This window comes from Dermochelys coriacea, chromosome 19 (genome assembly GCF_009764565.3).
Source record: "Dermochelys coriacea isolate rDerCor1 chromosome 19, rDerCor1.pri.v4, whole genome shotgun sequence".
NCBI classification, from domain to species: Eukaryota; Metazoa; Chordata; order Testudines; family Dermochelyidae; genus Dermochelys; species Dermochelys coriacea.
Window position 1 is genome coordinate 5,609,862 of NC_050086.2, and position 27,688 is coordinate 5,637,549.

The following is a 27,688-nucleotide window of genomic DNA, read 5'->3' on the forward strand; positions in this document are numbered from 1 at the left end:
GAAAGCTTATGCTCTAATAAATTTGTTAGTCTCTAAGGTGCCACAAGTACTCCTTTTCTTTTTGCGAATACAGACTAACACGGCTGCTACTCTGAAACCAGTCTTTTTGTAGTGCTTCATCTCCAAATAAGGGCTGCTTGTTTCTCCTGGATCAGTTTACTTTGCTCAAAACAATGAAATCCTTGTTTTTGTACCCCCAATAAGCATATAGTAAATTCTAGCTCCCTTCTTTACAGTAAAGGCATGTGACATCTAATTTTGTGTAACCCCACAATGACTTTTTCAAGGGACCTAGTCTTTTCTTCTCCCATCTGGCTAACTGCATTTTACTAGCTAATAAACTGAATTTATAGTGGTTCTTGGTATACCACAAGCCACTTAGTTTGATGATAAAACCTACATATATATTCAGTAATGGAAACTGAAAACATAAGACTAATCCTTTTCCAATTTAGGGTAAATTCTCCTCCACTTGAATCTTAACACTATTGCAATTACTTCCAGGACACAAGCAAACAGAATAGCAGAAGCAAGTAGTCAAACTCCATCTTTGGCTGTCAGTCCTGATGCTTGTTCTTAAGCGATAATGCCTGTCACTTAAATGATAAGTTGCATACATAGATGCGGGAGTATAGTTGGAGCATGGGTTATCAGCTGAAGTTCAGAGTGCGTACTGGGCAAGTGTTCACAAATATGTAGCTTTCTTGTCAAGATAAGCTGTGTGTCTTGACTGTCCTTCCCATTAACTTCAAGATGGGAAATGCAAGACGATACTCTGGAGGTTTGGGATGGGATATGTTTCAGAAAATCCTAGTGTTCACACTAAACCTCATAATACGAGAATGGTTCTCTGAGCCTGCTCAGGGTCTTCTGAAGATACTTCATATGTGAACATGCAAATCTTGTAATATCATATCTCATCTGGTAATAGTTTAGAGTAGAAGGGGCAAATGCTGGGAAGCTTTAAGTTCCCTTGTGGCTGATTTTTATAAAATGTATAAAGTATATGGGACTCTGAGCTGTCCAGGGATCTCTGTCAGCAGTGATTAGAGATTCAGCCCTATCTTTCCTCTTTAGATAAGTAACTAGATCTAACGACTTTTGTCTAGTATTATTGTGTATTAGACTTCGCTTGAGTATGGCAGAAGAGATATCCCAGTTCAAGATACAAACACAGCACTCAGATTCATTTACTTGATTTTGTAGGAAACTGAGCCTGACTCACCACTGCTTTAACTGCAGTTTTCAAAGTGTGTAACCCTGTCAATTTGAACTGGATCAATGCAGTCATAATTCAAGCCCAGAATCCTTATACTTTTCCACAAAGGTTAAGTAGAAGGTTTGAACAACAACTGCAAGATTTCTGAGTTTTAATATTTTTTTTTTTTTTAAAGCCACAAAAGAAAGATGAAATGCAGCCACCAAGAAAAAGTCCCCCTAAATCTACTGAACCTGTAATGGACTTGCTAGGACTTGGTAAGAGAATGTTCCAAAGCATGTGACTCTCTGAAAAGTATTGAGTAGTACAGAATGGTCTTAAATGTGGTGCACATAGATAGGTGGCAGCTGCTAAAGCCCATAATCCTTTGGGGATATAGTCTAGTAAGGCAATCTAGAAGGCAATCTAAATTACACTTTTCTTTTTCTCTCTTCTCTACCGCGCCTCCCCCCCAAAAAGAGGGGGAAAACAAACAACCTTTTTGGAAGTAAATAGTTGAATGGCCTCTAGGAATGAGTGCACCTTCCTGTTTCAGTGAATACTTGCTGTCTCTCTGGGTTAGAGCAGCCTTAAAAGCTCACTTCTCCCACCAATCCCTAAGGTGAAGGGAACTTTCTAACTGGAAAATCGGACATGACATGATGCAGGAAGAGTCTCTTTGACTTTAGGCTCTTAAAGGTACTTGCCAATAGTGCTCTGAGGAGGTGGTAGCTATCCCAGGGTGGATTGATTCAAATCCTGATTGCAATCAGTGATTTAAATCTGCTCGCTGGAAATTTCAATTTAAATCATCAGTTGTAATCTTGTTTTGCGTCTGCACTTCAGTTATTTTCATAAAGAGGTTGATTCCTATTGGTTGATACCATTCAAACATGTTGACTTGCAATTAAATGTAGCCGTTACACTAAATTTGGTACTGTTTGCTAACCGGGAGGCTACATTATATCTATGAGCATTTAAGCATACGCACTTATTTAAACAATTGCAGCTTAACAAACATTTATTCAGATTCTTAATTTTTTACATTTTATTAGAAAAAAATTATCCAGCACATTTTAAGGTTGTTTTATATAACTGATTTATTTAACAAAGGTCATATCTGTCATCAGTGTATTGAGCAGTGTGTCTGGTCGTCATGGCCTTAAAGATTTAAAAACTAGTAGCTCCCATCCTCTTCTCTTCATAGATTAGAAGGGGTGGGGCTGGGGAACTGCTTTTTCGTGCTTTTTTTTAAAATCCCAGTCAGTTTCTCAACTTTCCAGGAACTAGTTGAACTAAATTAACTGCAGTGAAAAAAATATTCTCTGTACCTGCAGAAGAGGATACTTCTGTCAAAAGTGGACTTAGCCAACTCTGGTTCCAATTACTTAGCCAGTGACTTTTACCAGTTCAGTGGTTTCAGTTTCTTTAAAATTTCAGCAGTAAACATTGAATATTTTTATGTAATTGACTTGAATAGACCTAATATAAGTTTAGGCCTTAATATGGGTTGTCATAATTTGATATTTAATTTTAAATATTTTATTTTAAAAGGAAACTGTATTTAATTCAAATTAAATAAAAATCCTTTAATCCACTTTAGCATGCTATATTACAGTGGGTGAGGATTACAGCTATGGAAATTACCTGGTATCTAGGGCATTCAGCACACAAACATTTTTCCTTTTAAAGATGCCATCTTTTGTGATGTCCTTTGGAGCATAGAGGTAGCCTATGGATGTAATTTTAGATTTCCAAGCAGTTTGATTCTTTAGGAATTTAAATATAAGTGAAACTAAACAAGTCAACTTTCTATCCCAGAGGGGTATAATCCTCCCTGCGAAAATTTATCCCAGTAACAATATGCCACCTAAAACTGACATCGTATGGCCCTATGCACCAGCAGAGCACTCCTACTCTTGCTCTTTGGTGCACGAGTCTATTGTGGTTCAGGTTTTAAAAAATGTTTTGCAGGTTACCTTTGAATAGCTTTGTGCATGAGGCACTCCTGCCAGCGTAAGATTCTCTCAGGGTGGCAAACGGTAGTGCTAAAAACCCATGCTTCAGTGATTCCTAATCAAGTTCAGGGCAGAATGTGCCTCTGAATGCCGCAGATGGTGGTTTGTGAAGGGGTCTGAATAGAAACGTGAGTTCTAATAAGACTTGTAGTGCTTATTTCCTGCTGCAAGTGAATGAGGGAAATGTAACTCCCAAGAGTAGCCAAAGCAAAGCCCTCCAGTGCACCTAATGTAGCTCCAGCACTTGACGTTGTAGCAGAAATATTCATGTGCTGTCCTCTGCGCAGCAGCTGTGCTACGGTAGCAAAACAATGTTTGCAGCAGTGATTTGCTTCCACCCGTGCCTGCTGCTTTGGGTTTCAGGAAGGGTGGCAGTGGCTCAGCATACGGCAGGATGCTTTTTGTACCAAAAGGAATTTTGCTGCACTGGGTGGGGAAGCAAAGCAAAGAGCCAAGCAGTGGGCCGCTTGGGTCATGTAGGGCTCCACCTTAATCTGCAGTCCCTGCACAGGGCAGCTTATTTGGCGGACCACTTGCCACCTTACCTCAGCTGGCAGCCATATTAGGCATCTAACCTTTAAATGTCTCTCAGATGCTCCTGTGACCAGCACTGTCCCAAATGGAAGACCCAGCAGCAGTTTAGAGAAGGATCTAGATCTCTTTGGTTCTGTGGAATCTAACTCACTCTCTGACTCCAAGGTGAGTAGTGTGTGGTCATAGACTTCCCCAAACACTGTTAGGTGACTACATTGAGCATGGAGAAGGCCTGCATGTTTTCATCCTCAGTGTTCACAAAGATGAGCCTGTCACGGTCGTCTTTTTTTTCTCCCCAGGTCACTGGCTCTATGCCAACAGCTGGAAGCGCTGGGTCTGTTCCTGAAAACCTGAACCTTTTTCCTGAGCCAGGAAGTAAAGTGGAGGAAACGGGAAAGAAACAACTCTCTAAAGACTCTATTCTTTCCCTGTATGGTTCTCAGACACCCCAGATGCCTGCCCAAGGTACTGCATATTGTCGGGGAAGGAGGGAATGAGCTAAAAGTTTCTTCCACTGATTGGGATGTCCTGAGAGCTTTAAACTGACAGATTTGAATTCCTTCTAGTGCAATCTTTTTGGATTAATGAGACCTGTTACAAGAGAGCACGTATTCCTTGAGGAATTCCTTTTTGTTTTGGGGTGTAAAATGTACAATCTATGGGCTCGCTCTGGCCTGCACGGTGTATTTATGTAGCCTGCAGAATGTATTTGGACTGTCCAGATTCCTTTCTTTTTTTTTAAATAAAAATCTAGCTCTCATGGTTGTGAAGAAAACCTTTCAGGTGTGAGCCAATGCAGTGATATCTTCAGGCAGCTTTAGGGGATGGACTCCTTGTCTTCTGTTAATCTCAGTGTCAACTCTACTTCACTGCCAGCATTAGGTATTCACTTGCTGATCCTTTTAGTGGGTGGAATGGGGAAGGGCTTGAGGGATGCCCACCAGTAGGTGGGAATTGTGTTTTAGGGAAGGAAATGGAGGGAAGAGCTAGAGACTCACAAAAGGAGGGAAAGAAACCAAGCAGATAGAGCAGTGGCTTTGAAGGGGAACATATTTCTCAACTGATCCTTACTGAGTGAGATAAGGTCCTGAATAATAACCCCCAGTTTAGTTTGTGCATACGGGCCCCTTGATCTGTGTGCAGACTTCCCTTTGACCTTGTGGATTTCTGCAGTGTTGAGAATTGTATGTAGACCACCTTATACTGCCGTCCATGGGCAGTAATTACAGGGGAATTCTGCCCTGTCCTCCAAGTAGGTCTTATACCCCTGTTCTTGATATTTGCATTTAAAATGCTCATGATGTCTCCTCGTTCTAGCAAGGGTATCGCTATGCAGTGACAATACTGAAGTGCAATTGCAATTTAGCTCCTTCAGAGTTAGCAAGAGGAGCCTTTTTGTCCATGGATACCTCTTCCTCCCCTGTTGATTTCTTGCGTCTTCTAGTCCTTGAGTTTTATTCATCCTGTTTTGCATGCTTTAATACCCCCCTCCTCCCCAGAACTGCCAGTCTCCTGGCAGAGGACAGATTACATTTGGATCCAGTTGGTGCACTGCCTCCTGCTCAGGAGTCATGGTGATCGGAGGGACTTGTCCCAGGGTTTGAATATGCTGCATCTACGTTGCGTTTGTTGGCCTGGGGAGTAATGGACCAGAACTGGAACTCCAGTCTGCAGAATACTAGCAGTCGGCCAGCCCTATATTTCTTTTAAAAGGACCTATTTCAGTTCTTGCAATACCAAATAAGTGTGTGGCAATTGTGCTCAAGGCATGTGTCAGCCAAATCCCAGTTTCCCAAAAATCAGCGTTGAGAGTTTTTTTTCCCCCCCTATGACCACTTACCTTCTTCCCTATTCCAGGAGCAATGTTCATGGCCCCAGCTCCGATGGCATACCCTCCAGCGTACACTGGCTTTCCAGGTGTTGCCCCACCCAGCAGCATGCCTGGAGGCATGATGGCCCCGCCAGTAGGAATGATGGCACAACCAGGAGCTCCAGGGATGGTGAGCCCCATGGCTATCCCAGCTGGATACGTGGGTGGCATGCAGACAGCTGTCATTGGCGTCCCCAATGGAATGATGTCAGCACAGCAGGCCGGGTATGTTGCTGGCATGGCCACGGTTCCACAGCCAGTGTATGGTGTGCAGCCAGCTCAGCAGCTTCAGTGGAACATTGCGCAGGTGAGAAGGATTTGTTCCTGCTCGAATCAAGGTTTAGTATTTGCCTTTCTTCCGAGGATCTTAAAATGCTTCACAAATACGAAATGAATGATGGCAGCAGCCTGGAAGGTGGATCCCTTCTTGGAGATGGGCAGACGGAGGGATGGAAAGGCTATAACTTGCCCAGGGTATCTTAGGACACTGGGAGAGCCAGGAGTCTTGGCAGCTAAGCCCCATTCTAATCACTTGTCGTGTCCTCCTTAGCATCAGAGCTTTCTCTGTAGTGGTCCAAATTGCAAAACCATTGTGCAGTTTGGTAAAACCCTGCCCACCAAACCTCAGAACTGAAATAAACGTGCTCCAGGGCAGAGCTCAGTCATTTAACCCAGGGCTGGAATAGGAGGTGTTACATGAGCAGACTGAATTGCTGCCATTGGAAAGTTCTCACAACTCTGTGTGGCCTAGATGCCACAAGGCACAGGCGAGAGTTATTCCATGACTACCACGTCACCCAGAACTGCAAAGAGGGGAGCTGGCTCTAGATGAATCTTCCTGCATGCTTATACTCTAAGCCTCATTGCCTGTCTTATTTCTGACTTCATAAGAAGTTGGCAGGGTATGATGCTTCTGTACTGGGATAAATAGGGTGTGTTTTCAATCTGGCTCTAATTAGATTGTATGTAACAGGCCTCTAGGATACCGTAGGAAATGAGACTGTTGCCTTGTCTTTGGCCTTTCGTTTCAGCAAAATACATTAGATTGAGCTGTCACTTCAGCAGTCTCTGGCAAGCGACTTGTCAAGCAGCAAGAACCAGACTCCTTACCTACCTTTTGGTTACACGGCTTTTCCCCCTCTAAGGCTTGGATCCCCAGCACGTACTTAATGTGAAGTCTGTGCTTTAGTCCCATAAAAGTCAATAGGACTATCCCATGTGCTGAACTTTAAGCCTGTACCAAGTGCTTTCCTGGCCTGGGGTCTAGATTTTCTTTCTTTCTTTCTTTCTTTTTTTTTTTCCTGCTGTGTTAGAATGGTTTCCCTGACCTGGCTTGTCTCCTTTCCTTCTCAGATGACCCAGCAGATGGCTGGGATGAACTTTTATGGAGCTAATGGCATGATGGGATATGGACAGTCAATGGGCGGAGGAAGTGCTCAGGGAACCAATCAAACCCTCAGCTCTCAGATGTGGAAATAACCCTCTTCCTCCCCAGTATTATGACCACTTTTTTTTTTTTTTTTTTTTTTTTTTTTTTTTTTTTTTTTGCCTTTGTTCTGTTTTAAAACTGCTCCATGAGACATTCAGGGTTTGTTTCTGGCTCTCTGTTCAGCCTGAGTCTTTCAGTTCCCCATAACTGAGACCCATCTCTTCCTTTCACTGTCAAAACCACAGGGAAATCTCGGTGACCAGAACACCACTTTCAACTCCTGCATTAAGCACGGTGAAATGCAAATGCTCTTGGGGTCACGGTCTCCCCCTTCTCCTTGGCATCTCAGGGGAGGGATAATTGAGGTAGCTGTGAATTACGTTCACATCGGGCTTTTGGGAGTTGGATTTAAAGAAAATTGTATTGGTGGGTTTTTGTTTGCTAAGGGAAAGCCCCTGAGGAGCTGGATTTTAATCCAACCTAAATCTTGCCACCTCTGTTCTTCTCTCTTGCTGTGGCGTTCTTTCGAGCTGAGGCCTCTCTGTGCTTGTCTAGTCAATCTTCATTGGAACCAAAGTCATGTTGAAGACCCCTCCTGGAACCAAACAGGAGTGTCACACAAGATGGGACACACACTGTGTTTGGAATGTGAAACTTTGCACTTCTTCAGAGTGGCTTTTTCTGTCTAATCTGTGGTGTTGATGTAATTTAAAACAAAAAAAATCTTTTAATGAACTAACCAAGATAATTAATTTATAGAGGGCCAAGAGCCCATCACAAGTATTTCTTACACTTTTAAAATTACCATGACATTCTAATTTATACTTTTTTCATATCTGTTTTGTTCTTGTGTAGTCCCCATTCCCAGCTTTCTCTTGACATTCTGATACCGAAGCATGGAAGGAGGGGCGAGGGGGCAGGTTTTTCTTGTCCTTCACAGCCACCTCACTAGAAAGCATACATTTGAAAGATTTCATCAGCGTGAGCAAAAAAGTGAGACATACTTGGTTTACTTTATCCTGTGTATATGTAAATTCCTTAATAAAAGATTGCAGTGAAACATCAGTTGACTTTATATTTTTTTTGGCTCTTAAATATTTCATTTGGAATCTGTCAAATCATCAGTGATACAACGAGTTAATCACCTCTGGGTTCAGGGGTCAGATACCTAATCAAATGTTTGCTCTCCCTTTAGTCCATGGGAACATGTCCACTTTATTAGACTAGAACACAACTGTACTGCTTATCTGGCCCAGGATTCTAAGGACTTGTCTACATGCAAATTTGAACTTTTTTAATTAAAAGTGACTTGCAAATCAACAGTGTTTGCACCTGGTTAACTAAAATCCATCTATCTTAACTAAATTGTGCATACAGCAAGGCAAATAAAACTTGAACACTGTACACACAATTCTGTTCTCTCCGCCATACAGCAGTCTTAACTGTCGGGTTATAATGCTGTGACCAGATCCTCTGATAAGTTTTTAATATCTTAATAAATCTTAAAGAATCTGGTTTCCCACAACTTCTCAAGAATGGATAAATTTAGGTGATCTTTAAATTACATCTCTGCTCAGTTTGTCAACAGTGCTACTATGTCTTTTGCAGATGAAATTGACACACTGAATTTGCAAAACTTGTTTTACATTTTTGCTGGTCAGTCATGTAGATTCATGGATAATGCATGCACTCCTATTGTGGCGAAATGTTCCAGAGCAAGGACCCCTTGTAGGAAAACATCCTGAACTAATATTTTTATTAAACTTGTAGATGGCAGGGTGTCAAATTCTCTGCACCTAGGAAGTGGCAGGTGGAGAATGCGAAGTGAAATCATCCACTTCGGTCAGCAGTTGCTGCTTCTGTATTTAGTCAACTGCACATATATACAGTAGAAATGAAAAATAGCCTAAATTTCAGGGTGTTTCTACAGAAGCAGGGTCGGTGCAGAGCCTGTTGTGCTGATAGCATAAGGTTTGTGGAAAATGAGAAACGGCATCAGAAAATGTATAAAATGTAGTGAAGGCAAACTCTTGAAACTTTCTTTATCCTGTAGTACAAGAACCAAAGGGGTCACCTAACCTAAATGACATGGATACGAAATGAAATACTTTTCTGGTATTGGATAATAAAGGCAAATACCTTGATAAGAATATGCAGTTATTCCAGATGAGAACTTTGAGTGGTTTCAGTTCTCATGCCTTAGGGTGCTACCGGAACAATGGCTTGGTGAGGAAGAAATCTACCTTGCTATATAGTGTTCTTAGTCACTTGCATATGTTTTTTTTCCCAATCCACTAAAGTATTCTCTGCCATCGCTGTTGAGAGATGAATAGTATACCATGTCCAGCATTGCATTGCATTTTCTTTTCCTCTGAACTGTGGCCATTAAGCTTGTGCATCAAACAATGGTGACCATTTCAAAAACAGCAGTAGCAAATCCATACTTTGTATCAAGAGTCTTGCAGAATTCAGCTCACTTTTTTGAATCTAGCAAACAGCCTCAAACATGTAGTTGGAAGTCAAAGGTTAAGGGAGTTTCCTATATGAAAGGTTCTGCAGCCCAAATGTAGGTGAAGCAAAGAGGTTTTCAAACTGACTTTAATCATCTTTACTTGCTGCCCAAATACTGTACATGCAGGTACAAGCCAATGAAGAATATGAACATCTTATTTTTGTTTCTTCTTTGCAAATTGGCTAAGAATATTTTACAAAATAACGTGCACCCTCAAATCCATCAGTCCTGCTGCATATAAACCACAAAAATACAAGAGTTTTACGTTAGGAAAGACCACACACATATAAAACATTACATAGCACAGGTATAAAATTGCCATTTGCTTTTTTAATCTATTACCTTTCTTGAGTACCCATCTTAGGCCCATCCCCTTGTCTTAAACAATGGAATTGGGGTTAAAATCAGTAATTCACCCCTTCTGTGAATTTATTTCAATACAAAGTTGCTGTTATGAATCTGTCATTAAGAGACAGCTTATTTCAAAACTATAAAACCAATAAGACTGATTAATTTAGTAAGGAATCCCCAAACCTGTTGCCTACTTATCTGATTTTAGCAAATTAGTTCTTCCCTATCAAAATAAAGCCATCCCAGCACTGAAGAGGGGCAGTAGGTTCTGTTACAGACTGCATACCTGTTCTGACTTTCAGATGAAAAATAGGGTGTATGTCCTTTGTGCCATCTGCCATTTAATCAAGATGCCTGTTGCTTTTAAAAAGCTTCTGTACAGTTCTTAAATCATGGTTAATAGGCATTTGAGGCATGCCTAACCTCTTAAACCGTGGAGTGCCAATTGCAAGTGGACCACTAACCCCTTCTATTACTGTACTGAGTTCAGGAGATGGTGTTTGGGCTGTCCGTACATAATGCTCATATTGGTGTCCGTGATCCAAACCATCTGTTACAACTGGTGCAGTACAGGTTTAGATAATCTGAATATAAGGTGGTACTGATTCACCCTATACCTCTATAAACCAAATAATGCTTCACCTACCTAAACAACAAAAGCTTGTTTTCTTTTCAACTTTCTAAAGCAATGACTAGCTGTACAGGCAGGGCTCTTGGGCATTAGGAAGCGCTCTAAGATACCACCTGGTCTGCTTAAGAGTGTTTAATTTTGGACCCCCCTCAATGAAAACTCTCTCCTTGTTGCCAGTGTGTGCTACTGGCCCTTTGAATCTCTATCCCTTGCTTGCTTTTTAAATTAAGAGCCCAGACCAGATTTAAATGGATGGCCTATATGGCTACAAGTTGAAAATATTGTAGGAGCTGAAAGTGAACATCTGCTTTTCCAAAAGACCTTGGCAACTTCGAAATATAAATTCCATTGACTTTTGAGGGGATTGGCGCTCCTATGTGAAGTAAGCCCCAATCCTCAAAAGTACCTATGTGCCTAATGCCCACTAACTTCAATAGGAGTTAGATACCTAAATACCTTTGGGGGATCTGGGCCTTGGGTCTTTCTGAAAACTCCACCCTCTTTCTTAATTGCTGTAGCTTTAAAATAGCCAAATGTCAAAGACTGACTTTAATTCTGCATCAGGGCTGCTCGAGCAACTCTTCCCCCCCCCCCCCCCCCGGTGGCAGGTTTTTATAGTCAAGCTATAAACTCTGGCCATTAATGACAGACTCAGTGGGTGCTGGACACGGCTGTAGTGCTCCATGTGCTTTGTTAGAGTCAATATTTTGTTTGAAGTGGGGAGTGGGACAACACGATGGGGGAAATTTATTTAGCTTTAACTGCATGAAAAGATCAAGCCCTTTTCTAAGAAAAACAAGGCCACCAACATCAAAGTGCTAACGTCCGAGAGGCATTCGATGCCAGAACACCTGGCCAGTCGGTTACAGATTAGGGTAGTGCAGCTACAACCCGAGAAAATAAGATGCCATCTCTGGCATCAGAAAACATTGCATCAAGTTCCTTGCAATAAACATAAGACAAAAATCCACCTTTCTCGCAAGTGCTAGGAAGTCTTGTCAATATCCAGGAATTGACAGTAATCCCTTTAGAAACAACCAAGTCATTTGCTAACACTCTTCAGAGCTCAATAAAACCCCTTTTTGCATGTTTCTGAGACTTCCTTTTTCCATCTGAACTAAATGCAAATGCTGCAATGATGGAGCAAGATCCCAGCAAAACCCTCGCTTCTCAATGGCTACTTGAGTGCCTTCATTTTCACATCGGAGACATACTGACTTCACGCCTGGCCCTTTTTATTTAAAAAAAGGTGGGGGGAGATCTCATTAGGCAGAGAAGCAGTATTTCTCTAACATCCTTGTATGCCAAGTTAAGCAGCAGCCTTCTGGATAAGATGCAGGGTTGGCTACACCTTTTAGAGATGCCCAGGTAGATGAAAGGAAGAGAAATTAAAACCAGCTTTGCAGTGATGGTGTACTATCTAGCTGAATTCTAACAGTCCTGAAAACCTTCCTGCTTCTTGCATCATTTCCCATTTAGCTCAGCAATCACTAGTTTGACAATCAAAGCAAGGACCAGACCTACTACAAGCAAGCCTTCGTCACCAACATTTAAAATAAAAAACCCATCCAGAATACAAGACTGTGTGCTAAACCCTGATTATAAAAACATGAGGTATACCAATGATCTGAGTTCTGAAAGGGTAGAGAGCCTGCACCAGTCATTGGGTCTTGTGCTTGTAGCCAAACTGTGAGTTGCTTTTTTGGGGGGTGGTCTACGCTGGCAGCTTACAGTGGCATAGCTGCATCTCTCGGATGTGAAAAATCCACACTCCTGAGAGATGTAGCTATGCCAACCTAACTCCTGGTGTAGACAATGCCAGATCGACTGAAGAATTCATCTGTTGACCCAGCTACCACCTCTTGGGGAAGTGGATTAATTGCAGCAATGGGAGAACCCCTCCCATCGGCATAAGTAGTGTCCATACTGAAGTTCTACAGCTTTGTGATGCTACTATGTTACCTTCCAGGATCCAGGGAAATACACTAGACAAGATCTAAGACTTTTTTTTTTTTAAAGACACGACAGCTTTACTCTAATAGTGAGACAAACGTTTACAAAACTTTTCCTCAGTTCTCAGATCTCGCCTTAAGAACCTGCTTTTCCAAGTCTTGGGCCCAGGCTGATGCTGATTGGTGTAATTGATTTCACAGAGAACAGTTGTTATAGGTGTGACCGCTTAAGATTCTATTTTACATAATTTCCTTTCTACACTGCGGTGGTGAAGGTTCTAATTTCAGGTCTCTAGCACACCTGTTTTATTTCCTAGCTGCCACACATGCTTCCAAATTACATGTAAAGCAGATTCTTCCCCCTCCCCGCCACCCCGGGCAGGCTTCCCTACAATCAGTCAAACTTTTCTAGCACACCGTGACCCTCTAACAACTGGTTTAGCCCCTACTGCTTCTTCCTATGCTCGCCCTTGTGAAACGGGCTGTCAACTGAAACAGCTGTTACAGAAGCCTTTGGAAAGCAGGGGATGTCTTTCTGCCCTCTGTGATGTAGAAGGTGTCCTTCTGTGCTTCCAATGCAACCACCAAGCGGCATGGTGGCTGAAAGCTCTTGTTTAACCCTTCAAATGCTGGTATTTTCTAGCACAGTTAAACACATTCCTCAGAGGAAGCATACGAGTGCGTATTCCACAAACTGCCCCACCAATCCACAAAAGTTGTACGCGGTTTGTAAGAGTCGAGCAGAGGTGGATTATTTAAGCCTGAATCAGTAAAGCCAGTGCTGTTTATATAGATGGCTTTGTACCGTTCAAGGCCCTCCTCTGCTCCTGGGTATGCCAACACCCTTTTCAGTAATACAAAGGTAATTATAAGTGCATTAGAAAAACACACATGCTGTGGCTTTGTCATGTCAACTCAATGCTAAAACCAAACAAGTTTCCAAGACACTCAACAGAATGGGATTCCTCCTATCAGCAAAGGTAACCCAGACCCAACTCCTTTGACCAATGGCTTCGTCGCAGTCTTTGAAAACCAATCAGCTTCATCTATAGAAGCGTGCCCCAGGTGACACATTTGTTCCTGATGTCAGAGAGGGGGGCGGAGATCTGGGGTAGATACCTGTACAGGAAGCACTTAGTCTAATCTCAGCTGCCTATGGCTTTTTCTGGTACAGCTTCATGGACTTAGAAACGCAACTGCAGAGCAGCTGGATGACCCCCCCCCCCAATTCTTCATTCCCTTTTAGAATACCATGAAGCTGACAGAACTGTGATGGTTGTCAGGCCATTCCTCCCTGTTTGCTACTGCCTTATGTACCAGGTATGCTGGACAGAAATCACCTGCTACACTGGCCCATGCATTGAGTATATGTTTTTGGACATACTGGTGTTTTGCAGCATCTTCCAGCAGCAGTGGGGTGAGCCAGTGCTTGTCATCACATCTGGGTGTGCTTTCTTTCTCATGGTTACAGGTGCCTTCAGAGCCATAGCACGAGCTCTGGCCTTTCAGTGTAATAATGCCCTCGGCTCGCAAGAAGGCCACGTGAAACGTGTGCAACAAAAGCTGAAGCTGCATGAAAAGCTTCATGTTTTGTTACGAGCTTGGAGCAAGCCCCAGCAGTTGTGGGAATGCTTCAGGCTAAGTTGGAGCTAATTTCCAGGTGAGAAGGGCCTGAGCCAGTTTCCTGGACTCAGGGACCAAAACTTTCCCGATCTAAATTTGCTACATCAGGCCTGTCTCTAGCTTCCAGCAATTTAGTTATACATCAAGACGATGCAGTGCTCCCGCCGCGTTACATGGCTATAACTGGTTTTGCTTGGACTTCGTTGCAGGTTTTTAGCACCAGACCTCAAAGGGGAAACATTCTGGGCCACGCTTATCCTTTTAACTCCACCAGGATGTCTGGGGTTGGATTCTGATCTCACTTGCATTAATATGTAACCCCACTGACTTCTGCCAACTCATTCCTGGTGTACGTGAGCTCAGCGAGAAGTCCTAAGTATTTATTATCCTCACATCTGGCCCCCCCTTTTTGGGGGGGCATGGGCACTGGTTATGCCCAGACTAAAACAGACAGTCTGCAAATGCCCTCCTCAGCAGTGCCCCTGGGCAGTAGAGGCATGTGGGTGGGTTTGAGGTTCCTTTCCTGACCAAAGAAATGATGGGGAGAGAGTGCAATGAGTAACTGATGAGTAATGCTTGCAGCCAGCCATCATAAACCACGTAACAGACAAGAAATGCCCTTTTGCAGTAGAACATTTCCTCCTGCTCCCCTCAGCTGAAACTTTGTTCTCTATTAGGTCTGTAGGGACTTTTATGTAGCGTGTAGAAAAGCAGCTCGGACTGAGTGTTTTTTTGTCTGAGTGAGGGAAATGTCTGACACTGGATCTCATGTGTAAGAAAATAAAAAAGGAGCTGACGTCACAGTGTAAACACGATACTTGAGTATTGTCTTTTTTTTTTTTTTTTGCAACCCAAATTAAAACTTGCCCTGTCCCTCTACAAGTCCCCCAATGTAAATGAGGTCCAGGGGTTGGGCTGGCCAGGCAGCGCTGAGAGTGAAGCAACAAAAGATTTGATGGGGCTACAGTTTGTGTAGAGGACGATGGCAGCCATCTGAAGTCCTCAGCATGGTGGCTTTGCTATGCCAACCCATCTTGGGGAGCAGAAAGAATCATTCCCTCGAATCCATGTGCTTTGCTTTTCAGAGTTACTGCCTAGCAGCAAGACTTCAGTTTATACTGAAAAGGAATCCGGGGTGAAATTTGTTCTGATTCTAGTTACATTGTTATCTTCCAAAGCATAGAATGTTTATTAATAATAATAATAAAAAAAACCCCAAACACTCAGGAGTGTCCAGGTTGTTCCCCAGAGAATCCGAGCATGTCCTTCAGATTACAGTTCTTTTGTTCTGGCACTGGATTTTCCACACATCAACATGAGTAGATTTTTCCAGCTACTGCTCACATGAGAGTGGCAGACCGTATTGGAGACTGTACGATTTGTACGCTGTTGTGGATATACAACCCCAATTGTCTTTGTTCTAGGTGGCCTTAGAGTGCTATCCTGGGAAAAGTCTCTGCAGACGTCCCCACTTTATCTTCAGCAAAGTATTATGCTAAGAGTTGGTTGGGGTTGAAGTTGCCACATCCCTTCCATTGGTTCTGAAAATAATGGGTTGTTTGTTTGTTTGTGAAGCTACGGTACTAACTCAGATATTTAGAGACAGCATGATGTGTGTTGAAGGAAAGGGAAAGAACCTGCTTACTTGAGTCCAAGTTAATGAACAAGACATCTAACAAGCTTTCATACTGTGTCCAAGCTGGCCTCTCAATGCTCAGCTCAACTTCCAACTCAAATCAGACCTGCTAATTTGTCCAGCAAAGAAAGGCTGGGTTGTCCTTTTTTTTTCCCTTCTAAAACTTGAGTGGCCAAAGCAAAAGCAGAGATGATGTTCATCTGAAGGAGAAGATCACTTCCTTGAAAGCTTGTCCTCTTCAGACACCTGCCCTCCTACATATTCAAAAATCCAGCACTCAGGAGCAAAGAAACCGAGTCCAGCTAGCCAAGGTGGACATCAGGTAACAGGATCATGCTCTGGAAGGAACCTAAATTCGTGTCATCACCTTCTTCCAGTTCCAATAAGCCGGGCACAAAATGGGCCTCCTCAAATAACCCACTCCGTCTCTAAGGTAAAACCGTACAGTGGACCAGCAGGACCGCCTTTAAGTCTGAACTTGGAAATCAGTGTATATTGCTTGTACTGAACAATCACTCCTCCACCATAGCAGACCAGGCTCTGGTTCCTTGGAAGAAAAACATGAGATCCTGGGGACTGCGGAGCAAACAGACCTATCTCTATCTGTAATAAGCAGAATCCAGCCTGGTCCCCGCTCAGTGACCCCAAGATATTTTGGTTTGGTGAAGTTGCAAATTCAATGTACATTTATAGCAGCTGAAATTCCTTGACACAAAGTTGCTGAAATCTTGATGGTGGTTGTGTGTCATAAGACTGCCACCAAAGAGTAAGTACATTGCCGACTGGCAGTTTCCATTTTGTGGAGGGGATGGTTTCATAGCAAAGTTCTTACCCTTCAGGTTTACTTTTTTTGTTTCTTTGCGGTAATAATTTCTTGCTGGCTCATCCTTGCTAGCAATGCAAGAGGAACCATAGGATATTCCTTGTGCTCTGTGCATTGTGAAATTCTCTTTTTGCCAATCAATACTAATAAAAACAAACACTCAACCTTGATTTTGGTTAGTTGGTATTAAAGACTGAAGGTCAGAGATATCTGCTAGGTAGAAATACCCCATTAATCTCATGTCTTTTTCCAGTCTGACCACTTGTCCACCTCTTGGTTTTGGAAACTGATCCTTCAGGACAGTCATTGTGTAATTTTTATTTATTTTTTAATGAAGAAACCGCAGTTTCTAGTGGTGTCTCCCCTGAGTATTTTCGGCAAATTTCATTAGGCACCTTCATAAAAAGCTTCCATAATTCTCGGTTTTGCTACAAGAACTGGTCCTCTTTGGGAACCAGAATGCTGCTTTAAAAACAAAACAAAACAAAACAAAACAAAAACAACACTCATCGTAATAAATTCAAAACATCTAGTTTGTTTTGTAACCTATCCGTCACCCTTACGCCAGATCCACAGTGGGTACAACTGAGATGTTTCCCTGCAGCATACCAATGAATCGAGGGTTGGGAAAAGGTGCATTCAGCCCTTCTTTCTGATTATGGGCTGTATATGTTCTGACAAACCCTCTGTTTGCTCCCTGAAATGCAGTAATGGAGCATGGAAACCTTTCAGCTACAAGTTGGACCTCGCATGGGGGTGAATGAGCAAAGATGAGACTGACTAGGAGTTCAATTCAACCATCATTGCAATCTTCCCTTTGCATCACCTCCTCCTAGTTGGAACTGTTGTATGAGGCATGGTATCTATTACACTTTGGGAGTGGAACATCAAGTCAGAACCATAACACACTTAAATAACAGTCAGGTCAAATGCACCTTTTTCTTCCCCTACTGCTTTGGCAGAGTCATTTGTCACAGGCTACATGCTACCAAGAAAAAAAGTGACCAACAGATTGCTTGCTCAACCTTGCAAGATTTGTGTTAAGAATCTACCAAAACAGCAAGTGACTGGCGGATGGTTCCTGTCGGTAGGGAGAGTGTCCCTCCTAGATATTGCAGAGAGAGAATGTGTTTTAAATTAGCACATGGCAGGCTACATAATATCATAAGATGCTACATTCCGTTAAAAAAAGTAGTAGTGCTGAATATATTCATTTTTCTTGTTTGTTTGTTTTTTAAAAAAAAGCTATTTTTTTCCCAATGATCAGGAAAACAAAACGGAGGCAAAACAAAATAGAGTTAACATGCTACTTGCAGTGGGATTGAATGAATCGGATCCAAGACGCTCCCGCCAGCTGTTCAGATGAAAAATACGGTCCTTAGTTTGACTCCTTTCTGAATATGACTCGATGAGATGCGGTAACAGTCTTGGGATCGGTTGTTGGTCAGTCACGTCGCTTGTTCTGCATCACAAGTTTGTTCTTGTTTCTCCTTCCCGCCCCCTTCCCCTCTCGTTTAAAGTCCCCTGCCTGCGTGGTGGAACATTGCAGCTGGCGAAGAACATGTCGAGAGCAGCTCGTTTCAGGGAGGGAAAAAAACAAAACAAAACCAGACACAGAATATTTACAGCCGTTCCACCGAACGTTTTGGTAGGCCAGCTTGTTTCCTTCCCTCCCTCCCACCCCCGCCCTGAGTCCTGACCCTTAGGGGCAAGAAGGACTTGTGGAGCTCTCTAGAGAGGACTGGGAGAGGCGACGCGTCAGAGGGCCGATGGTGGAGTCCGCCAGCGAGGAAGTGGGGAAGAGTTTGTACCAGCCTGTGACCATGTTGGAGAGATCCAGTTCTTCCAGGACAATCTGCGCCATTCCCATGAAGCACTTGTGGTCCATGCGGCCATAATCTCCCCAGACAATCACCTACAAGGAAGAACCCTCATTAGCTAAATTGAACCTGTCCCAGACTGGGCTCCATGCATCATATAAACCTTGGGACTCTTCTCCCGTCCCCCAGCACTTACCTGGGGGAAGCCAGGTGCGTCACACCAGAAAGGCGTCTGGTCTTATTCTGAGGGGGGATCTGAGCTAGGGGCATGAGCAATGAATTTTAAAATGAAGACAATGGGGGTGCTATATTCCGATCTCTGACACTGACTCCTTATATTGTGCAGCCATGACCAAGTCTCTCAGCCTCTCTCTGCCTCAAGTTACCGAACTGCAAAATGGGGCATTATAGCCTTAATGTCACAGGGATGTTGTGAAGATGTTACCCCACTGAGAAACGATTGTAAAACAATGTGAGATCTTGGCTGCAAGGTGCTGCCTGCCGTTTCTGAGCGAGGAACATCTCTTAGTGTCCGTGTGGTGCCCGGTCTGTACAGGCCCTGCCTTTGGATGAGGCACTATTATAATATGAACGCATACAGTTCAAGACCTGCCACGCTGAAGCGCTGGGTACCTGCAATTCCAATGGGACCCACAGGATCTCAGTATCTTCAATATTTGAGCTCTCCCTCACTCAGCCTAATGCTCACCCAGTTGGATGCTGATGTCGCACCTCAGCGCACAGCCATCCTGGCCACTGATAAGGTGTGGGCACTAAGGTAAATGATGCCATGTGTGTACCCACGAGCAACTTGATCAAGGGAAAGGTCAAAAGTCCCTTCCATCCCAGGATCTCAAAGCACTTTACAAACCTCTATGAATGAGGTCTCCGCATGCCCCTGTATGATACAGCAGGAACTATTGCCCCTTGGTGCCAAGGAGCGACACAGAAAGGGGAAGGGACTTCCCATGGTCAGGAAGTAAGTGAGGGGCAGAGTTGGGACGGAACCCAGGAATCTAGACTCCTAGTTCCCTCCCCTTTCCCTCAAATGAAGTGTTCATGGATCTGCTCCCCCAGTCAAAGACCAGATGTTTGACTGGGTCTTTTTACAGCCAATGAATAGAGGGGATCTGGCACCTGCTGCTGGGGGCATTTCCTCAACTTTCCCTTTAAGAAGTGGTTTTTGTCCACCTCCCCTTGAAAAGGGATTACTTCACCTGCAAAACTCTGCCCTGTGGGCCCTCGTCAAAGAGCAGCGCCTGCTGGTAGAAAGGGTCCCAAGTCTTCTTGGCCATCTTGGTCTTCTTCTTGGCCAGGCAGGTCCCATTCTCCAGCAGATAAACTTTTACATAAGTCGCTGCATTGAAAAAGAGAGAGAAGCACAGATGCAAACCGGCTGTGACGATCATCAGCAGAACCACCTGGGCAATGGGCCTCATCTGCAGCGGGAGAAACCAAGGCGGGGAGGGATAGCTCAGTGGTTTGAGCATTGGCCTGCTAAACCCAGGGTTGTGAGTTCAATCCTTGAGGGGGCCATTTAGGGATCTGGGGCAAAAATTGGGGATTGGTCCTGCTTTGAGCAGGGGGTTGGACTAGATGACCTTCTGTGGTCCCTTCCAACCCTGATATTCTGTGATTCTAAGGCAAGCACTGCCAGGAACACACCTCAACCAGAGCTCTGCCTCCCGCAAGGATGCTGGCCTGCCAGGACTCCCTCCCCAAGCCCTGTGTGTGTGTTTCGTAGTTTCCCAGAGCTATGCAGAAGGGATGGGTGAGGGACGTCTGGTCTGTTTGGTGGGGCGGGGGGGGGAATGGGCAGCAGGAATTTCGGGAAGGGGTGCTGAATTATTGGCATCCTGCTGTATTGTGGTGCATTCTCACGGAGGAGAGGGGCTGTGCTGTGCTGTGAGCTTTGACTTTTCACTTCCTTGTTGGGTAGGTTTTGTGTTAGGTGTGTGGGTTGTCAAACAACCTTAACTGCCCCCTGTCACGGGGGTTATTGTGTGTTAGTGCCTGGCTCTGCAGTGGTGAAACACCGGTGCACTCAGCCAGCCAGACCCTCTGCTGCCCACTCCAGGCAGAGCCAGACTCAAGGGACTAACCATAGCATGACTGGAGGGGGAGCCCCAAGGGATGGGGCGGCATCTGCCTGTTATTGGGGTGTATCATAAAGCAACACTATCGAGAGCAAAATAGAGGCATTAACTCCTTCCCATACCACTCCACCCCCACCGCACACCTTCCCAAAGCTTCTGGATTCCACTGGCTCTTCCTTAAGGCTTGTTGGCATGGATACCTACCAGGGATGGACTTGGAACCCAGCTTTGGGGTGAGGCCCCTGGCCTGAATCACCTCCACCTCCAGCTGCCCACTCCTATCGATCATCCCAATGTGGACATCACCTAGGACAGAAGGGGAGAGGTGAGACTCAGGGGTCCCATCCTGTGCCGGGGACAAATGGCCGTCCCCGAGTTAGCATCCATATCGTTCCTTTACTCGCCTGCCTACTGGCCTGGGGCTTCCACTGTCCTCTGCTCCCTTGCTCTGAGGACCCTGTTCTAACGCATCGGGGCACTGCAGAGCAAGTCCCAGAGCACCCAGTGTTTTAAAACAGCTGCAACAGGGGGTGGCGGGGACAGCAAAATGAAAGCAACAAGAATGTGAAGCTGATGAGAAGACAGGACATCACAGGAGAGTCATCTAACCCCTTCATCAAGGGAGCTTTGATGGGAATGTGTCTAGGACCCGGAACTCAATTCTGGGCATCTTGTTACCAGAATGACATGGAAACTGGAGAGAATTCAGAGAAGAGCGACATGCAATGGGCTTTATGCACCTGAGTGCCAGTATGAGCGTGCTGTCAGGGTACTGGGACAACTTAGTGAGACATCAATGGCTGGCTCTGCGTCCACAACTTCAGTTGAGTTGTACCCTCTGGAAATCCGGCTGTAGCATTTTAAAAATGAGGCTTCCTTGGTTTAAGAGAGAGCTTTTTCCTCCTGCTTTTCCAACAACTCGATTAGTTGTCCATGTACTTTTGTATCTGTCAGGCCATTTTGAGATACGCCCTCTCTGAACCCTGAATCAGCCCTTTGGGAGCTTTCCCCTTGCCAGAGGGTGAATATGCTAGGATTAAGCAGAGCCGTGCCTTGGGAAGGGGAGTTCCTCAGCATGGCATGTACGTACTAGGGCTGCCCCAAGAAGTTGAGGAGGTGGAGAGAGCATGGGTTTCATCTCTATTCTAGCTTCAGTACATTGTGTGTCCTTGTGGGCCCAAGCCTGGTTGAGTACCCAGCAACTAGTTCCCTTCAGATGTGGGGTGGGCGATTTCCCTGCCTCTAATGCAGTTCCTCCAGCCCTTTTTGAGTCCCATGAAAGCAACCCTAGAGATGGTCCGTGTCTTTTTGGGCCGGGCTCAAAGATATTTCTGATGGGCCCTTGGCATGCCCCTGATTCCATGTCATACACTTTACAGTAGCATCTCCAGGGATAAGCCCCAGCCCTCTGTTTACAAACCCTGAATCTTCCCTCCGTCAGGAAGTAAGTTAGTAAGTTCTCCACCCAGATACCTCTCCCCCACCCTCTTCTAAAAAGCTGGCCAGCAGAGGGCAGCTGAGGAAAGCGTGTTCTCAAGCATTAGGCACCAAAGGAGAAAAACGAAATACCATGACAGTGGTTGCGGGGGGGTGGAGGGGGTGGGAAATGGCTGGGTTTGTTAAAGAAAAAGGGAAAGCAAAGACTATGTGATTTCTCAGCTTGGTGGTGTGAGGATGTGGCAACTCGGCTGGCAAAGCCCAGAACGACATGAACAACAGAAACGACCACGGAGAAAGAAAGAAAAACCAGAAGGAAAACAAAAGAAAATGAACTTTTTTTTGTTGTTTTAAGCTCACAACACGGATTCGATCTCCCACTTACGTCGTCCGCAGCAGTCCCAGCAGGTACAGCCCTTGGGATGTGCACGGAGGTAGGTCCCCGTCGCTCCACCGGTGTGTGACAGGCCTACAGCCTGCACCCGTCGCACCGGCGCGGCCCAGGGGAGGGAGTGGGGGGCAGCGCAAGGGGACGGGGGGCTGTTGGTGGCACGCCGGAGTTTAAGAGAAACAAGATGAACTTGGAAATTCTCAGACACACTTTGCATTTCAGAAACGCGTCTGACTCGGAGCAGGGGACACCATAAGGAATGGGATGATGAGGACAAAGAATGAGCTGAGAGCAAAGCAGGGTCTCATCTCTTGAAAAACCCCAGGGTGGAGGGGAAGTTATGGTTTGGGGGTGTCACCTATCCTAGTGTTTCTCAACCTCTTCGATACCAGGGTCTGGCTTGCTGCCTTCCTAAACCGTGTCAGGGAGACCTTAGGGACCTGCATGGGTCCACGCAGTGGGCATTGAGAAACACTGACCACATGAATGGCCTTAAGGAAAAGAAAAATGCCTCCTTTCTCCCTCCGGCCCCAAACTTGCTATAGAAAAGCCAGGAAAGTACTTTAAATGCAGCCGGTCTGATTCGGATCTCCCTCCCACCAGTGACACTCAATTGACTTTAAAAGGGTTACTTCGGATTTACACCAGGCTCAGCGAAAGCAGAATCAGGGTCAGTTTGTTCATGGTGTGTTTTCTTTTTTTTTTAAAACCAGGGAGGGGAGGGTTTCACCTTCCAAACATTAGGCGTGAAACACCTCTTCCTCCCCTTCCCACCCCACCCAGCTCAGCTCGACCCTTCATCCTGCTGAGGTGGAAAACAGGCACCATGCCAACTACTGGTCTTTAGAACTTTTCCACCAGCTGTATTTTGAACATTCAAAATCTGGGGCAAAAATCTTGAATGGGAATTTTGATTTAAAAGAAAACGGGGAGGGGGAGTGAAAATGTGAAATTTCACACACACATACACCCCCCCACCCTTGTTCTTTCAAATTAAATCAAAGGCCTGTCTGTTCTGTACGTACATAAAAGATCTGCTGAATCTGGGGAAGGAGTTTTGTTCCACTGCCCTTCCTCAAAAATCACCCCACCACTGTTCTGAAGAATGCTTTCTGCCCTCTTTGCCCTCCCCGGCAGAGGTGGCTGCATTGCGGGGCTGCTGCGTATAGGCTGTGGGATCCTTAGGACTCAAAGGCACTGTGGAACTTAAGACAGGGGCTTATAGAGAAAAGGGCCTACTTCACTCAAGGTGAAAGAATCATTTTCTTTTATACAGAATAAGGCCGGTATTCACCTTATTTGCAGTTGCAATTGTCCTAGCACAGTGATCCTCCCAGCTTAACATCTCAAGAGAAATCCCAGCTATGGAACACTTCACTGGGGTAAGACGGGTCTCTCTGCAGTATCTGGGCATTGCCACATGTATACCCGAAATCTGCACTCTCTTCCGTACCCAAAGGGGCCACCTGTCTGTCCTGTGGCACCTGTGTTCTAGCCCGGACATCTTGCTGCCCTTCCTGCACCGCTGCTGGTTTGTCAGTGACCCTGGCAATGGCTGATCTTGAGGCAGGTTATAAAACTGGGATTTTGGTTCCTAGCCCCCTTTGGTCCCTTTCAAATCCCAACCTGACCCAGTGAGAGAAATGAACCCCATCGGGCCTTCCTGTCTGTTGTTTTGGGCTGGGTCCCTCCTTTGTTGTGGGGCACAGCTGTGAAATTAAAATCTCGCTTCAGGCCCTGGAGAGCAATCCATGCTTATTTTCATGTGCTAACTCGCCTCTTCACTGAGAAAGCATGCATCAGCCCCCCAGCTCCAGCCCAGCTCCTACCAGGCAGGTCACAGACACCCACTTCCCTTAACCCGTGGGAGGCAGGGTCAGGGCCTGATCCTGACCTTGGTGCCAGTCACCAGAAGTCCTACAGTGAGATCCGGCTGTTCAACTCCATCCACTAGGAGACACAGGCCAGGCACAGGGTTTGGAGCCTAATCCAGTGTAACAACTTCCCCTCTTCCCTTTGGCTGGGCCACCCGCTCCAGCTGTGAGCACTCACCCATCGGAGGCGTCGCCAGTGTCTGCCGGCCAACTATCTGCGCCGGCCCGAGCCCGTCTAAAAAGTCACTGAACTGGCTCTCGGCTCCCAGCCGGGTCATGGGGAAAATGAATCTGAGATAAAGGTTGGGGGGGAGAGAGGAGACGGGACAGTATGGGTGAGACAAGCCCCCGGGTAGCACTGAATTTCCCAGCCGATAGTTTTTTGCACAGAGATAATGTGCCTTGCGCGAGGATCTCAAAGCATGGAGTGAACATGAATTAACCAAACCTCCCTTACCATTTCCTGACAGTGGCATCAGCTGCGGAACGGACCCTCCCAGGGTACTGGTAGGCTACCCACCGCATACAGATTAGAAATGCGGCTGGACAAAGCACAGAAGACTCTACAGGGAACAACCCTGCCCTGGAGGAGACAGCCCCCAATGGACCATCGCTACCTCCGATTTCTACAGGACCCTGTGAACTCAGCACGAGGAACCTCCAGACTGATCTGACACTCTGTGCCTAGGGATCTGGGGTGCTTGAAAGCCGGGCAATCATCACTCCAAGGGGTCGTGAGGCTCTGTCAGAGAGCATTGGCTTGATACTGATGGGCACAGATGACAGCCAGGACCAAGAGCTCTGGCTCAGCACACCACCTGGGGGCCCAGTGGCTCGGTCTGATTTGGGGCACCAGAAGAGCTGACATTAGTCCTACTCTGAAGCTGTGCCCCGTGGGAGAACAGCAGAGCTGCCAGCATCCTCCCCCTCTGTGAGGAGAGCAGCCTCAGGGCAGTACATGCTTCCTCCAACCCACTGGGACAGCCTGAGTGTCGCCTCCAAAAGGAGAACTGCAGCTGGGCTTCTGTGCCTCGCTGGATCAGTCTGGGTGCTCGGATTGTGCCCTGCTCTCCACCCCTCTGGTCCCATGCAGTGAAGGGCCGGTCACCCCGCGCCCTGGGCCTTACGTGCCATCGGAGCTATTACTGTTGGTGCTGCCGTCGGTCGATTCCCGGCTGCCCTGCCGGGTAACCCTGTTCCTCATCTCCACAGCGATGCCAGTTTCCGTGCTCCGCCGGATGGTACTGCGCGGTTTCTTTGGGCCGCCATCTGGAAGCAAACACACAGATAAGCCGGGCTGGGGAATCGTAGGCTGGGAACTAAAGAAACTCCCCCTCCTGGACAGCAAGATGTCAGAGAGCAATCAGCACAATGCTCCTTGCACCCGCATCCTCGTCCTTCAGGGCTTGATGGTACATGGGCATGCAACATGACACCACCCTACTGGGACAGGCACCCCAGGTGGTGTCATGAGGGATGTTGTGTCTAGTGGTTAGAGCAGGAGCATAGCAAGACAGAATTCCTGGGTTCTAGCTGCAGCTCTGTCATCAACCTCAGGCAAGTCACTACCCCCTCAGTTTCCCCATCTCTAAAGTGAGGAGGACCATAGCCCCCTCTGAGGTGAGGTTTAGGGTTAATTGATTGCCAAATACTTTGAGCTCTGATACAAAGCGGCAGATGTCTCTTTGCAGCAGGGATGGCGTTTGTACAGTGCCTAGGGCCCCGTCCCTGGCTGGGGCCTGGAGGTGCAACTGTAATACAGCTCTGCTCCTCCGACCCAAGGGAACTGCATGGCAAAACGGTAACGCTCATTTGTGCAGGAGACCAAATTTCCTTGGGGGCTCCTCCAGGACTGGAACGCACTCCCCCAGCAACCAGGAACCACTTCAGAGCTCGCCACTTTCTGCTCCTAGTGCAACCCGCCTTTGCTCCTCCCAGCAAACAAATAACAATTGTCATTTAAAAAAAAAAAAACCCCTAAATCCACATGCAATTTCCCTCTAGGAAGGAAGCAATGAACAAATCAACCACCCACAGCAGATACTCATCCCCTCTCTCGCTGCACTGCCAGAGCCTAGGGCACTCAGATGCCATGGAGATGAGCACAGTATAAAAACCTCAAACAGAGTCAAATAACTGAGGACCAGGGGCTCAGCAGGATTAAACCAAAGGACGGGTGTTTCCATGGCTAGCGAGAGTACCCACAGGTACATTTGAGGGGTAAAAGCAAGTTGTTTGGAAGGGATGTGAACATCCTGCTTGGGGACATGGGCCAATCTCTGCCGGTTGGGCCTTGGAAAGGAGCTTCTCCTGGGGGCAGATTAGCACGGAATTATCCACTAGAGGCTTCTTGTGCCTTGTATGAGGAGGCGTGTGGTAAGCAAGATGCGAGAAGTAATTCTTCCACTCCCCTCAGCACTGTAAGCAGCACTTTGGGAACGATGGGGACAAATTGGAGAAAGTCCAGAGGAGAGCAACAAAAATGATGAAAGGTCTAGAAAACATGACCTACGAGGAAAGATTGGGTCTTTTAGTCCGGAGAAGAGAAGACGGGGTGGGGAGGAGGAGACACACATGATAATAGTCTTCAAGTAGGGAAAAGGTTGCTCTAAAGAAGAAGGTGATAAATTGTCCTCCTCTACCTCTGAGGATAGGACCAGAAGCAATGGGTTTAAATTGCAGCAAGGGCGGTTTAGGTTGGACATTAGGAAAAACTTCCCAACTGTCATGGTAGTTAAGAGCTGGAACAAATTCCCTCAGGAGGTCGTGGAATCTCCCTCTCTGGAGGTTTTTAAGAACAGGTTAGACAAGCACCTGTCAGGGATGGGCGAGATAATACTCGGCCCTGCCTCAGCACAGGGAGCTTGACTAGATGACTTCTCAGGGTCCGTTCCAGACCTACATTTCTATGATTCCTCTAAAGCAGCTGGTACTGGGCAATCAGAGCCATGGGGCCCAGGTCTGATGCAGCCTGGCACTGCCCGGGTTCCTAAGTAGCAAGCAGGAGATGGAATTCACTCCCAGGAGCACCCAGTCGCTTGGCTGGCTGGTGGAACACAGCAGGTAATGTTGCCAAGGAGTGAGACGGGCAAACGCTGGCTCCCACCTGCCTGTCCCTTCCCCAGCAGGAGAGCTGTAGCTCTCTGCCAGTTACATGATGGATAATGCTCCCCTGAAATATCACGCTCAAGCTGAGATGCTTCAGATCTGCTGTTTACCTGCCCTTTACAACTGACCTTTTCCTTCTCCGGCGGAGAGAGGGAGTGGGGGGCGGCTGCTCTGTCCAATGGGAAATGCTCTCTGCCCTACAGACCCTAAGGGAGGGGGGCACTTTATAGCAGATGAAAGAATCAAAGAACTCCACACAGTGAGACCTCCACCACAAGATTCTGATCCCCATCTCCCAGCACGCTGCTCTTGGGCCTTTGATAAATTATTCACTGGGATTTATGCAACCTTTGCCAAAAAAAAAAAAAAAAAAAAAAGCCATCCG

General features: G+C 45.9%; 2 protein-coding genes across 4 annotated transcripts in view; one reads left to right on the top strand and one right to left on the bottom strand.

Moving 5' to 3' along the window:
- SMAP2 (small ArfGAP2) overlaps positions 1-7,196 on the top strand; it is a 35,492-nt gene extending 28,296 nt beyond the window's left edge. For all 3 annotated transcript variants that reach the window (XM_038377514.2, XM_038377515.2, XM_043505926.1), the window contains 5 exons: positions 1,395-1,476; positions 3,809-3,915; positions 4,050-4,215; positions 5,608-5,927; positions 6,974-7,196. In XM_038377514.2, the coding sequence (XP_038233442.1) occupies positions 1,395-1,476; positions 3,809-3,915; positions 4,050-4,215; positions 5,608-5,927; positions 6,974-7,099 (801 nt within the window). In that variant the 3' untranslated portion in view covers positions 7,100-7,196. The remainder of the gene's footprint in view (positions 1-1,394; positions 1,477-3,808; positions 3,916-4,049; positions 4,216-5,607; positions 5,928-6,973) is intronic.
- Positions 7,197-7,496: 300 nt separating this feature from the next.
- The window catches only part of RIMS3 (regulating synaptic membrane exocytosis 3), a 52,023-nt gene continuing 31,831 nt past the window's right edge, over positions 7,497-27,688 (bottom strand). Inside the window, exons 3-7 of the mRNA XM_038377517.2 lie at positions 25,323-25,464; positions 24,374-24,486; positions 20,698-20,799; positions 19,615-19,754; positions 7,497-18,492 (exon numbers count right to left, since the gene is read on the bottom strand). Coding sequence (XP_038233445.1) covers positions 18,280-18,492; positions 19,615-19,754; positions 20,698-20,799; positions 24,374-24,486; positions 25,323-25,464 — 710 coding nt within the window. The 3' untranslated portion in view covers positions 7,497-18,279. The remainder of the gene's footprint in view (positions 18,493-19,614; positions 19,755-20,697; positions 20,800-24,373; positions 24,487-25,322; positions 25,465-27,688) is intronic.